The 11787-nt window shown below is 57.2% G+C and overlaps 1 protein-coding gene across 3 annotated transcripts; it reads left to right on the top strand.

Moving 5' to 3' along the window:
* Positions 1 to 117: 117 nt before the first annotated feature.
* Positions 118 to 11584, top strand: NHLRC3 (NHL repeat containing 3). 3 transcript variants are annotated; one of them, XM_028526545.2, is made up of 7 exons: positions 122 to 485; positions 1309 to 1461; positions 1761 to 1908; positions 4415 to 4615; positions 6756 to 6847; positions 8133 to 8245; positions 9099 to 11584. In XM_028526545.2, the coding sequence occupies exons 1-7, from the start codon at positions 402 to 404 to the stop codon at positions 9349 to 9351; spliced, it is 1044 nt and encodes a 347-aa protein (XP_028382346.1). In that variant the 5' UTR covers positions 122 to 401; the 3' UTR covers positions 9352 to 11584. The 3 variants fall into 3 exon arrangements, with proteins under 3 accessions (XP_035867040.1, XP_035867039.1, XP_028382346.1); XM_036011147.1 differs by lacking the exon at positions 8133 to 8245 and having other exon boundaries at positions 118 to 485; positions 9099 to 9560; XM_036011146.1 differs by lacking the exon at positions 6756 to 6847 and having other exon boundaries at positions 121 to 485; positions 9099 to 9560.
* The last annotated feature ends 203 nt before the right edge of the window (positions 11585 to 11787 follow it).

Below are 11787 nucleotides of genomic sequence, written 5' to 3'. Positions count from 1 at the left end.
GTGTGCTCGCTTCTGATTGGTCGCTCTCAATGTCAAAGGAACTAACGTCGAGTCGCTACGGCATCGCTGTGGCCGCCTTTATTTTGGCCGACCCAAGTCCTCGGCGCAGGGCCACTTTCCCGCAGGCGCTGGAGAGGGTTGGTTCCGGGGCTGCCCGAGCGCACGTGACACGGGGCGGAGCCCGAAGGCGCGAGACGCGGGGGCGGGGCCCCAGGGACGCCCCGGGGATCCCCGACCGCCCTGCCCTGTGGTCCTTCCGGCTCTCGAACCCCGCGCCCCCGAGGAAGGGCGATCGAGACTAGCCTTCACCCCGCAGAGCCGGCAGTGGCTGAGCGCCGCAGGGGCCCGTTCGGGCCCAGGCTGTTCTTGCCCGAGCGCCTCGTCGCGCTCCCTGCTCCGTCATGGCGAGGGTCTGGCTCTGCGCGGGGGGCGCGGGCTGCTTGCTCGTTTTTCTGGTTTTGCATTCGCATCTTTCTGGCTCTCCGGTGAGTTGGAGAGCGAGGACGTGGCTGTCTGGGGCGTGGACAGCACTTCTGGGAGGCGACGCTTCCCTCTGCACTGCAGGCGGCGGGCGCAGGAGCTGGTCTCCCGCGGGGGTGGGCGGGATGGTGGCTGTCTCTTTGGTTAAAATGTTTGTGCACGCGCGGGAGGACGGAGACGTGGAGGTGGACAAGAGTATAGGGTGGATAAGTGGTGACTGAAAAGAAAATATAAGTAAATAATAAAAAATAAGTTTTTGGAAAAAAAATGTATGTACAGAGGGTCCCTGGCGTGTGGTTTTTCTGCTCTGGGATGGTGCAAAAGCGATACCATGCAGTAGACACTGTACTCGGCACGGGATCGCGCTGTGCGACTTTGCACGGTATTTTGTGTTGTCGGGTCCCGTCAAGTTGATAAACACACACCCACGTGTTCTGCTTCTGCTGAGAAGACGACGAAGGCTTCGCGAGATGACACTCGAGTTTCATGGCCCAGCTGTGAGCTAACTGAAGCATGCTGAGCACGGGTGAGGGAGGTTAGGCCGGGATGTCCCGTAGGTTTCGTGTGGTAATGCATTTTGGACTTGTGCGGTATTTTAAACGGCGATGGGCTTACTGGGTTTTCTGGCTGCCGTGACACCAGCAGATAATTTGCAGATCTGTATTTTGGTCATCTTGGCACTTAAATGAATAAGCCGATTTCTTCCCAATCATTCTGATCTGTGTCAGGGCATGCTTAAAAATTAGCCTTTTTTCTTCTTTTTTTTTTTTTTTGGCTTTTTTTCCGCTAGAGTATAAACTGAATTCCAACCTTCTGTTTTTATTTAAGGTTTTAAGGGACTTTGTGTTTCAAATTTCCTGGAGAACTGAGGACGTTCTCTACAGGCTGGACGTGGGCTGGCCCGAGCACCCCGAGTACTTCGCCGGAGCAACGTTCTGTGTTGCGGTGGACTCCCCGAACGGGCTGGTGTACGTGGCCCAAGTAAGTAAAACTGGGTTTCTTAAAAGGTGCGTGAACACAACGGAAGCATCGGCCTGTTGTGCTGCACTAAGTAGCCGTGTGTTTTTACATCATGCCAATTACCGAATTTGTTTCCTCGAATTGCTTTCAAGTGAATTTATGACTCTGCATTTGATACATAGGAATTACTGTTAAAAGCTGCGTTTTCAGGTGCTCCTGAACTCCTCCACTCACCTTTACATTGTGCTGCTCGCTGCCAAAGTGAAGATTACTTTCTCGAAACTGACCCTGTCTCAGCCATTACCTTTGTGTGCCTTCAGAGAGGGGATGACGTCCAGAAGGTCTTGGTGTTCACGGAGGACGGGTATTTCCTGCGTGCTTGGAACCACACGGTGGACACGCCCCACGGCATGTTCGCCGCCAGCACCCCGCAGGAGCCGGCGGTCTGGATCACGGACGTGGGAAGCGGTACGTGTGCTGGGGTGTGCGTAGCTCGTGCGGCAGCTGGAGAGAAAGTCCGCCTTCGCCCGTGTTCTCGCTTGCACGTTTCAACACCAGAGCCGCCAGATCCAGTTTGCTTAACGATTCATGAAGTCACGTATTTTTAAAAATATACTGCACTTCTATAAAATTGAGACGTTTAAGAGGGAGGCTATCTTTTTTATGGCCTGTACCTTGAGGACAGCTTTTTCTCCTTTTTCAAACTAATTCTTCAACTTCTCAATGACAGTTTACCTTCAGTGCTGCTTTGCGTTGATTTCAGCTGGAGAGAGCATGCTGATTAGACGGTCACACCCGTTACCCAGTGTTCACCCTGACACTTCCAGTGCCCGCCCGGCACCACGCATGGTGTCACAGTATTCTTGACGATGTGCCCTGCGCTGCACTTTACACCATGACTGTCCCGTAACTCTCAGTCCGTGTACTTCAGTCCCTCCGCCTCTTGCCCCCAGGCCCCAGCCCCTCCCATCCAGTCTCCGTGTTTGAGTCTCTTTGTTTCGTTTGTTCCTGTATTTTGTTCGTTAGATCCCACATTTAAGTGAAATTGTGTGGCACTTGTTTTTCATGTCTTCTAGGTCCATCCATGTTGTCACAAATGGTACAATTTCATTCTTTTTTGTGTTTTTTTTAAGATTTTATTTATTTATTTTTAGAGAGAGGGAAAGGGAAGGAGAAGGAGAGGGAGAGAAACATCAGCGTGTGGCTGCCTCCCACACGCCCCCAATTGGGGACCTGGCCCACAACCCAGGCATGTGCCCTGACTGGGAATTGAACCGGTGACCTTTTGGTTTGCAGGCCAGCACTCAGTCCACTGAGCCACACCGGCCAGGGCTCATTCTTTTTATGGTCGAGTAACATTCCATTGTACATGTGAACCACGGCTTTCTTACCCACTGACCTCTGGCAGGCACGTGGTGGGTGGGAGAGGGATGAGCACGGGACCCTGGCGGCTGCTCCGTCAGCCCTCTTCCCGGACCCACGCGACCCAGCCTCCCCTCACACGGTCCGGGTCTGCTCCTCTTCTTTCTAATTCAGTCAGTGCACGTGACACCTTTCATTGATTTCCAGAAGTAAAAAACACGTGATCTCTTCATTCTTTCCCTTGTAGCTGGTTTTTCCATGCACAGACCTGAGGACAGTTTCTGTATTCCTTCCCGTTTTTGAAAGGAGTAATTTCCTTTTAATAAAAACATGACTGCAAATCAGCCATTTTATATGTAAAAAAGTATTTACTGGTATTTTATGTCTTTTGCTAATTCTTCAGAAACTTTGGACTTTGCCTTCTTAAACAATGTTTTGTTCTCTTGCTATTGCTACAAAGTTCAGCTCCAGCCTCCAAATCAAATACAGCAACAAACCAACTTCCAGGACAGAATCGTAACGTAAGCTGACGCACATTATTTCCCGCAAGCGCAGCGTGCCCAGTTATCCTCGGAAGCACCACCAGGCAGCGCGGCCTTGGCGCGCCTTCAGGTCCCTGTCTGGTAGCTGCTTTGGGGCTTCTCCCTATTCATTGATATTCTATTTTATACTTTTGCTTGGAAGATAAGTGTCACTCAGATAAATTTTAATATAAGCGAGAAGATAAATACAAGTAATTTGAAAAGATTTAGTCCCTTCCTAAGGAAGTTAATGAGTTGAATTTTCAATTACTTTCCACTGGGAGAAAATGCAATTTAAAACATCTGTGTTGTAGAGCACGGTTTTGTTGACCCACTGAAATTCGACACCTGCACACGAATGAGTGAAGTAACAGTTTTCAAACCTAACTGACTGACTTTTCCGCTTCTGTCGTGACTTCCTTCTCTTGGGATCGCTTCCTCCAGGTTATGAGACTGAACTGGAAAACGATGTGCTGACAGTTTAGTTTGAGCTTTCAGTGTGAGGAACCTGCTGTTTAAGTTTCATACATTTGGATTTAGAATCTATTTATCTAGGAGTGCCTGAGACTTGACTTCATGGATAGGTTTGCTATAACCACCGAGGACGCTCAGTTGCTTGTCAAACGTAACATTTGAGTGTCTGAGCCTATTAACTTTTTCTCACTGTTTAATTCTATCAGATCTTTCCTCTCAGTTTACAGTTGGCCCTTGAACAACATGGGTGTGGACTGGGTGGGTCCACCTACCTGTGGATTTCCTTCCATAAATACTATAAATGTATTCTCTCTCATGATTTTCTTAATAACATTTTCTTTCGTCTACCTTACTTCATTGTTAGAAGACCACCTATAACACACATAACACACGAAACGCGGTAACTGACTGTCCGTGTCACGATGAGTTCCGGTCAGCAGCAGGCTGTCAGCGGTCCAGTTTGAGGGTGTGGAAAGTGATCTGTGATCGCCGACTGTGTGGGGGGGTTGGGCCCCTGACACACCTTCCCCACCCCGTTGTTCGACTGCACTTGAAAAACACAAATGCTTGTGTGGTGGTCACATGTGTGGAATGTTCGTGTGTGTCTTTCTATAAAGGACCCTTTGGCCACACTGTTAAGAAATACGACTCCTTCGGGGATCTCGTTCAAGTCTTGGGGACCCCGGGCCAGAGCGGCGCCGGCCTGAACCCCCTGCAGTTCGACAGCCCCTCGGAGCTGTACGTGGAAGACTCAGGAGACATCTACGTCGTGGATGGGGACGGAGGGCTGAACAACAGGCTGATCAAGTTGTCCCAAGGTACGCGGCCCGGTTTTAAAAGGTGTTAACTTACGTAAGAACGTCATGCAGTCGGTGGGGTTTAATTGGTTTGATACTCGATATGAAGTGATAACTCTCGTGTGTGAATCTGTGTAACGGGCTCAAGCGTGTTACCAGGAAAAAGGCGGCACAGGCGTGTGGGGCACCGGTGATGGATCTGCTCCTTCTTCACCCAGAGCGGTGCTCGCTCGGAGGGGCACGGGAGGCGGTGGGAACTGAGGGCTGGGGGCTGCGCGGGCACTCTGCCCAGCCAAGGGTCCGGGGTCGGCGGTCAGGGTCGGCACCCGGGGCTGAGCGGCCGCGCAGGCCAACGGGCCAGCAGGTGTTCTCCCGAATCCCCTGCCCCGCAGCCGCTGGTCTGCTACAGGTGAGGCGGTTCAGTGCTGCTGATGCTACTCCGAGGTGCTGATTGTTAGTCACTAAGATCAGTAAAACGGTGAAATAAGACGATGAGGAGGAAATACCGTCGTCTGGGAAGCAGGACCAGAGCTGGGGGGGTGGGGGGGCAGGAAGCAGTTCTTGCCCAGAACCGGCTCTGGCGGGAGGAGAGTGGGTGGGCGGGGCGTCCCCAAGCCTGGGCCACAACACCGGGGCAGCCTGGGGTGGGGCTGCCTGGGGTGGCAGCAGGGCATCCCTAGGAAAGGTGCTGGGGGTGCACTTTTTGACTGTTAGACGGTGAGACCTGGGGTGTCCTTGGGAGCTCATGCTGGGAAAATGTCCCAGGGCCAAGAGACCAGAGGAGGCGGCTGACCGCCCAGCGTTAGTGACATCCGAGGCACGAGCCCAGGAGGCGGCAAGGCGGTGCGGGCGTCCTCCAGGCTGCGGTGGGCCCCGGAGCGCCAGGCGGAGCGGGGCAGGGCGGGTGCGGTGCAGAGGGGGAGGCCCCTGTGCTCGCAGGGGCAGGGCCCCCCAGTCCAGGAGCCACCCGCCCTCAGGCATGGGGGGCGGGCCCAGCAGGCTGAGGGGGGTGCTGGGCGCCCGTCTGTTCAGGGTCCCGCTCACGGTCACGTCAGGGCACAGTTTCTCCTCCGTGGCGTGTCTAAGGATTTGATCCTTATGTGGCTGTATGATCCGTGACTTGGCTATCACAAGTATTTAGGGTTTTTTTTTTTTTTAAGCAGAAAAGGGATGTTAGAGAAGCCGTTTTTTGTGTTTTTTTTACAAGACACAGTGCTGTATCAGATGTATTTGCAGTGAGCCCTGTCTCGAGGAGGCCGTGTGGTTAGTGTGTCGCCTAGTAAGTGGAATTGGTTGGCGACGGTTGAAGGAGGAAGAGGTGGGGATACAGTAAGAACCGAAAGTGTCCAGGAGACAGAGGAGGCGGCAAATCGAGGAGACTGAACACAGGCGCGTCACCGCCCTGTGGCTGCGCGACAAAGGGCACGATGGGCGGCCCCACGGGAAGGGCGTGCCCACAGCAGCTCTGGCACCCAGAAGTCTGGCTTCTGTGGGGAGGTCGTGCGCCCCTAAGGCACCGGGGGGACCCTTCCTGCCTCTTCCAGCCTCGGGGGCTCCCAGCACCTCTGGGCTTGTGGCTGCTGCGCCCCAGTCCCTGCCCATCCCCCCACAGCTCCTCCCCCCTCATCACCTGGAAGCACACTGGTCGTCAGATCCAGGGCCCACCCTGAATCTGGGGTCCCCGCATCTCACCTCCCCCACCTGCCCGACCCCTGCGAAGACCCCGTGTGCAGGAGGCGGCGGTCCCAGGCACCGGAGGCTGGGACTCGGTCTTGTGTTCCCAGGGGCCGCGGTTCCCCCCCCCCCCCCCCCGCAGGACGGGGGCTGAGACGCCTGTGCAGACGCCCTGTGGCTGGTGTGGTGCGGGGGGCAGGGCAGCACCTGGGGGCAGGGTAGCGGCCAGGGAGCTGGCTTGAGGAGGAGGCTGGCGTGACCCCTGAGCAGTGATTTTGAGCGGAGGTAATCATTAAAGAAGCAAGTTCGCTGCTCGGAACGGGAGGGTGTTTTTGTGAAGCGTAAGAATCCGGCAGATGGGCGTATAAACACAATGGGGTCACGGTCGGAGAGCTCGTCTGCACCCCGTGACGTGCGCCACGACACGCAGGCGCGTGAGGCGTTCCCTGTGCTGCTGCAGTCCCGCGTGCGTGCTCCCCGCTTACAGATCTCACGGTGCTCTGGCTGCGCGGAGAGAGGGGGACGGGGCCCGGCGAGTTCCACGTACCCCACAGTGTCACCGTGGACTCCCTTGGCCGGGTAAGAGTGGGCGTCCGTGTGTCTCGACCCGTGTGTGTGTGTGTGTGTGTGTGAATCTGGGCGTGTGCACTCGGACCTCAGGGCCCCTGTGCGTGTATGACCGTCCCGGACGTGCAGGGGTGTGAGAGCGTGTGCACAGGTGGGTGTGGGGACCCTCCCCCGGGGCTGGGGGTGCCCACGGACTCCCTCGTGAGCGGGGGAGCCTGTGGGGAGGGGGCTCCCCAACACTCCCCGGTGAGCAGGAGAGAGCTGCTCACTTCCAGGGGAGAAGGAGCACGTGGGGGGCGGCAGGTGAGTCGGGTTCCCTGGAGGGGGGAGGGAGAGAGGTGCTCTCCTGCTGGGAGGCTGCAGCGGGAGTCGGGTGCAGTTTTGACCCTAGAATTAGGCACAGTCGGTTCCAGAAAGCCCTGCGGGAGAGGGAGAGGAATTCGGTGGCCACCAGAACTCTCAGCCGTTGGTGAAGATGAAATCAGGTTTCCCTGAAAACACAGCCCCGAGTCCACGAACCCAGCAGCTCCGAGGATCCTGAAGGGGAGAGGCGGAGGCCGGAGGGCTGGCTGCCTTTCCGGTCCCTTCCCTGTCGCTCTCTGCCGCCCTGCCACCCCAGTGCTGCTGGGGCAGCCTCACTGTTGTGCCCAGGGCGCCCCCTAGGGGCAGCCACACCGGAAGTGCGTCAGAGCACACCTCCCCGTCCGGTAACGGCAGAGGCCGTAGTAACCCGTGGCAACCGACCGCAGCCCTGAGCTCAGCCTGTCGCTGGCCTGCAGGCACTCCGGGCGTGTCCTGGAGCCTCCCGAGCCGCCCCTTTGGGAGATCCGGCAGGTCGGAGACCCCCCTGCAGAGAGCAGGCCGAGACCCCCGCTCCTGCGGGGCCGGTGAACCCTGGCTGCCCCGCCCGGGGACTGGCGGCCGCTGGCCTCGGTGACGGGGAGCGCAGGTTAGAGGGGCGGGTGGCCCTCGGCCTGGCCGCCAGCTCAGTGCGTGTCCCCCCCCCCCCAGAGGCGCAGCAGAGCGGGCAGGCCCCCGGGCCCGGGGCGCAGACCAGGCCGAGAGCGGCCCTCCCACTGGTTGGGGGCTCCCTCCCAGACATCTCAGCCTTCCCGAACTTGAACTGCCCGCCTGGGAACGGGGCTTCTAATAACCCTCCCATTTGGGGGCCGCTAAGAACCAAGTGCGAGACCGAGACCGATGAGAAGTTGTGAGAGTCGAGCTCCCCCGCCCCCCTCCCCCCTGCCTCCTCTGCTCAGAGGCGGCCTCCCCAGCGAACCCTCCGTCTGGCCCGCAGGTGTGGGTCGCCGACCGGGGAAACAAGCGAGTCCAGGCCTTCGAGCGGGACACCGGGGCCTGGCTGGGAGCCTGGGACGACTGCTTCGCGGAAGAGGGGCCCTCCTCCGTCAGGCAAGCGCCTCCGGCTCGTTCAAGGGCTTCTTTCCCTTGCTGTGTGTGGTGGGGGGGTGGGTTCCCCGGAGGGCCGGCTCGGAGTCCAAGATGCTCCTCGTCAGTGTGACTCGGGGGGAGGGGCGGGAGACAAGTGGTGTGGGGGCTGTCTCAGGTTTCCAATGCTGGAGGTCGGTGGCAGCTCCGTGCGTGGCCGGGTGGGGGCTGCACCTTCTCTAGAGACACCCTGGAGGCGCAGCTGGGAGGCTTTCCAGCACGGGATGAGAGCGAGGCCCTGAGTCACCGGAGTCGGACCCGGCCGGACACCGCCGCTCCTGCCGCTCCGTGTGCGCCCGCGGCACTGCTGTTCCTACCTGTGACCTCGGCGAGCCCGTGGCTGTGGCTGCCGCCACGCATCTCATGATCTCGCCCTGAAAGAACTTGATTAATTTAAAATCCTCTTGAAAGAACCCCCCACCCATGCCCGCCACTCGTCCCGGCTTTCCTCCTGAGCCCGGCCCTGCCTGAGGTCCTCACCCTCTGCGGGGCTGTCACGGCCCCGACGGAGGCCTGTCATCTCTTTACCTCTGCGTTCCACTGTTGACTCGCCCACCGGAGCACAGAGGAGGAGGCACCTGGGCGTCTGGTTCACTGCCGAGTTCTCGCACCCGGGGCGGGGCAGGCATGCTGGGGGCTTGACCTGTATAGAGTGAGTGGGTGGGTCGGCTCACAGACTGACTCTGGTGGGGGAACCTTCAGCACGCCGGGGCCTGCTGCCGTCCAGCTCCGTGGGGACAGCAGGGAGGTGGGAGTCAACACGTGTGTGACCTGCACACGGACTGACCGCGTGTGCGCGACATCCCCTCCTCCGCAGGTTCACCCCCGACGGGCAGCACGCGGTGGTGGCCCAGCTGAACCTCAGCCGGCTGCTGTTCCTGGCCGCGCCCCCCGTGGGCAGCATCGGCTCCTGCTCCGTGCGGCGCTCCATCCAGCTGGCCGATCAGGTCTCGCCCCACCTCCTGGACGTCAGCGGGCGCACCGGAGCCATCTACGTCGCGGAAATCGGAGCGAGACAAGTGCAGAAGTACGTCCCTTGGAAAAGCTACTTCCCGTCCTTCCATTTCTGACGCTGGTTTGCCTGGAGAGCTTCCGAGCGAAAGCTCAGATTCTCAGACTCACCGTCCAAGTGCCTAAAAATAACGTTCAAGTGCAAGAATTCACTTCTTTGTTTTTACCTGATCTGGTATCAGAAAAGTTGTTTCTGTGTCATTAATAGTTGCATGTTGCGCTGCCATTTTTGTGACTGAATTTTACGTGTAAATGCACAAGGATATTTTAGTGAAAGAAATCTAACTCTAAAAAACTGGGGCCAAAAGAGGCAGGAAATAGCGAGGCAGCGACCTAGTTACTTGCCTCAGTAGACTAGTCCTTGGGAGGGAGAAACAGGAATAAAAATGGTTTGGGGGATACCTGACTGAATTGCACACGAAGAACCACAAACCTCCAGGTGGTTCCTGTTACATGTGATGAACTGCGTGGGAGGCGGGGCCACGTGGGCTGGGGGGGGGGATGCGGTGCTCACAGGACCCCGGCCCTGAAGGCACGGGGCAGAGAGGCCGGGTTCGTCCGGGTCCCTCTGAGCAGGTCACAGAAGACACGGGGACCACCCTTCACGCGTGCTGTGGGACTCGGGGAGGGGAGCCCTGCCCCCGCCGCACAGGAGCCCGCTGGAGCTCCACCTTGAAAAGCCAGGGAGGAGAGGGACGGCGCAGCCCAGCCGGACAGTGACCAAACGTCGTGGACTTGCTGTGAGCCTGGGGGCTTCCTTTGCAAAGAGCCCCCTTGGCCCCGGCCCTTCTGCTGTGAGGCAGGAAGGGGGTACAGGAGGGGCCCTCCTGGGTGCCTTGGTCCCTTGAGCGAGAACTCGGTGCATTCCCAGCGTCCGTCTACCTCAAACCGGCGTAGGACGGTTGCCGCGGTGCGTGCGGAGCTCGGGAGCTAGTGGGGCGCAGCGTGCCCTGCGTGGTTCTGCGCGTCGGTCACCACTGGGGTCGGACATCAGCGCTCCAGGTGAGACCGGTTTCCCGGTGTGTGTGAGCTCCCTCGGGCCACGGTGGGACCCTCGGCGTGTTTCCACCTCGTGGGTTGCCCTTCCCTGCCGCTCCGTCCAGCCTTCCTCTCCCTCCTTCGGGACGCGCGCCCTTCCCGATGCCGGGCTCGGGTCTGCACGCGGCCGGGAAGGTGAGTCTTCCAACGGGAAGCCCTGTCCTGGCCCCGGAGGCCACGGCGAGTGTATCCGTGCGACAGGTCCGACTGCACCGTCTGCTCAGACGGAACGGGGGGGGGGGGGGGGGGGGAGGGGGCGACCGCGCAGGCGCGATGTGCGCGTCAGTCCGTGCGGGCACCCGGGACTCGAACGGCATCTTCCTGGGAAAGGTGCGTCCAAAGCTGCCCTTCACCTGGTCCTGTCCGGCTGGCCTGGACTTCCCGTTGGTTTCGGAACGTGCCCTTGCGAACGGAGCGGGGTTGAGCCAGTGCATCAACCGACTCCGGTGGGAGGCGGCGTTGGAGCTGTGCTTCTTGTTGCTGTGTTTCTGGGCTGGGGCAAGGGCGCACGTCTGAGAGTCGCAGTTTAGGTTGAAGTGATACTGTCGTTTCAAAATGTTTCACTCGGTTTTATTGTGTTTTATGACGTATTCTTATATAACGTTGAAAACATTACTTCTCGTGCTAAAAGAAAAACATTTTGTCAGGATCCTAGTAGCGTTTCCCCAGGTTTGTCCTTTGGAATGTTTAAAGGGATGAGAAATGTCCTATTAAAATAAGAACTTTTGAAGGAAAAGGCCATGTGACTTTACTGTTAGAAGAGCACTTTGGAAGTCCTCATTTCGTTGAAGAAACCCAACGAGCACGAAAGCACAGGTCGGCGCTGCGTTTCTGCCGATACCGGCTCTGCGGCGTCACTTAGACTCAGGGCGGAGAGGCCTCCAGCCTCCTTCCCGCCTCAGGGCTGCCTGGGCTCTTGCGGGCCGTCTGCCGTCCCGGGCAGGTCTGGTGGTTTTCTGCTCTATTTGAGAAACGCCATTGGGATTTCTACGAAGGTTGCAGTAACTTTGCACGTTGCTTTGGTTAATGTGGCCCTTTTAGCTATGTTGATTCTTACGTTTCCATTTCATTGTGTCTTTTCCAATCCGTTGTCATAATGCTTCGTAGTTTTCAGTATATAGGTCCTTCGCAACCTTGATTACTTTTATTCCTCAGTTACTGTTTTTTAAGAAATCTGTTCAGATGTGAAAATGCTTTGCCTCACTGATTTTGTTTTGGAAACTATTTTTTTATAAATTCTAATTTTAAAACGTCGCTATGTAATGAATGGGCTTATTTTTCTAGAAATGTTTCTCAATTTCTCACTTTCGTTTGCCAATAGGAGTACGTTCTTATAAATATAACTCACATTAAAAAACTTCTTTGGAGGCCTCAAAAAGCAGTGTAAAAGGATCCTGAGACCTACACGTCTGAGACCACTGGGGTACACGCTAGCCTCCTGTGTGCGAAAAAGGGGA

This window comes from Phyllostomus discolor, chromosome 11 (assembly GCF_004126475.2).
Source record: "Phyllostomus discolor isolate MPI-MPIP mPhyDis1 chromosome 11, mPhyDis1.pri.v3, whole genome shotgun sequence".
Lineage (NCBI taxonomy): Eukaryota > Metazoa > Chordata > Mammalia > Chiroptera > Phyllostomidae > Phyllostomus > Phyllostomus discolor.
This window is presented reverse-complemented; position numbering and strand designations above follow the sequence as displayed.

Bases quoted from the DNA above. Each gene is read 5' to 3' on its own strand.
- NHLRC3 (XM_036011146.1), top strand. From the start codon at position 402: ATGGCGAGGGTCTGGCTCTGCGCGGGGGGCGCGGGCTGCTTGCTCGTT. The intron at 1,462-1,760 runs GTAAGTAAAACT...GTGTGCCTTCAG, and splicing joins GGCTGGTGTACGTGGCCCAA to AGAGGGGATGACGTCCAGAA. The intron at 1,909-4,414 runs GTACGTGTGCTG...CTTTCTATAAAG, and splicing joins GATCACGGACGTGGGAAGCG to GACCCTTTGGCCACACTGTT.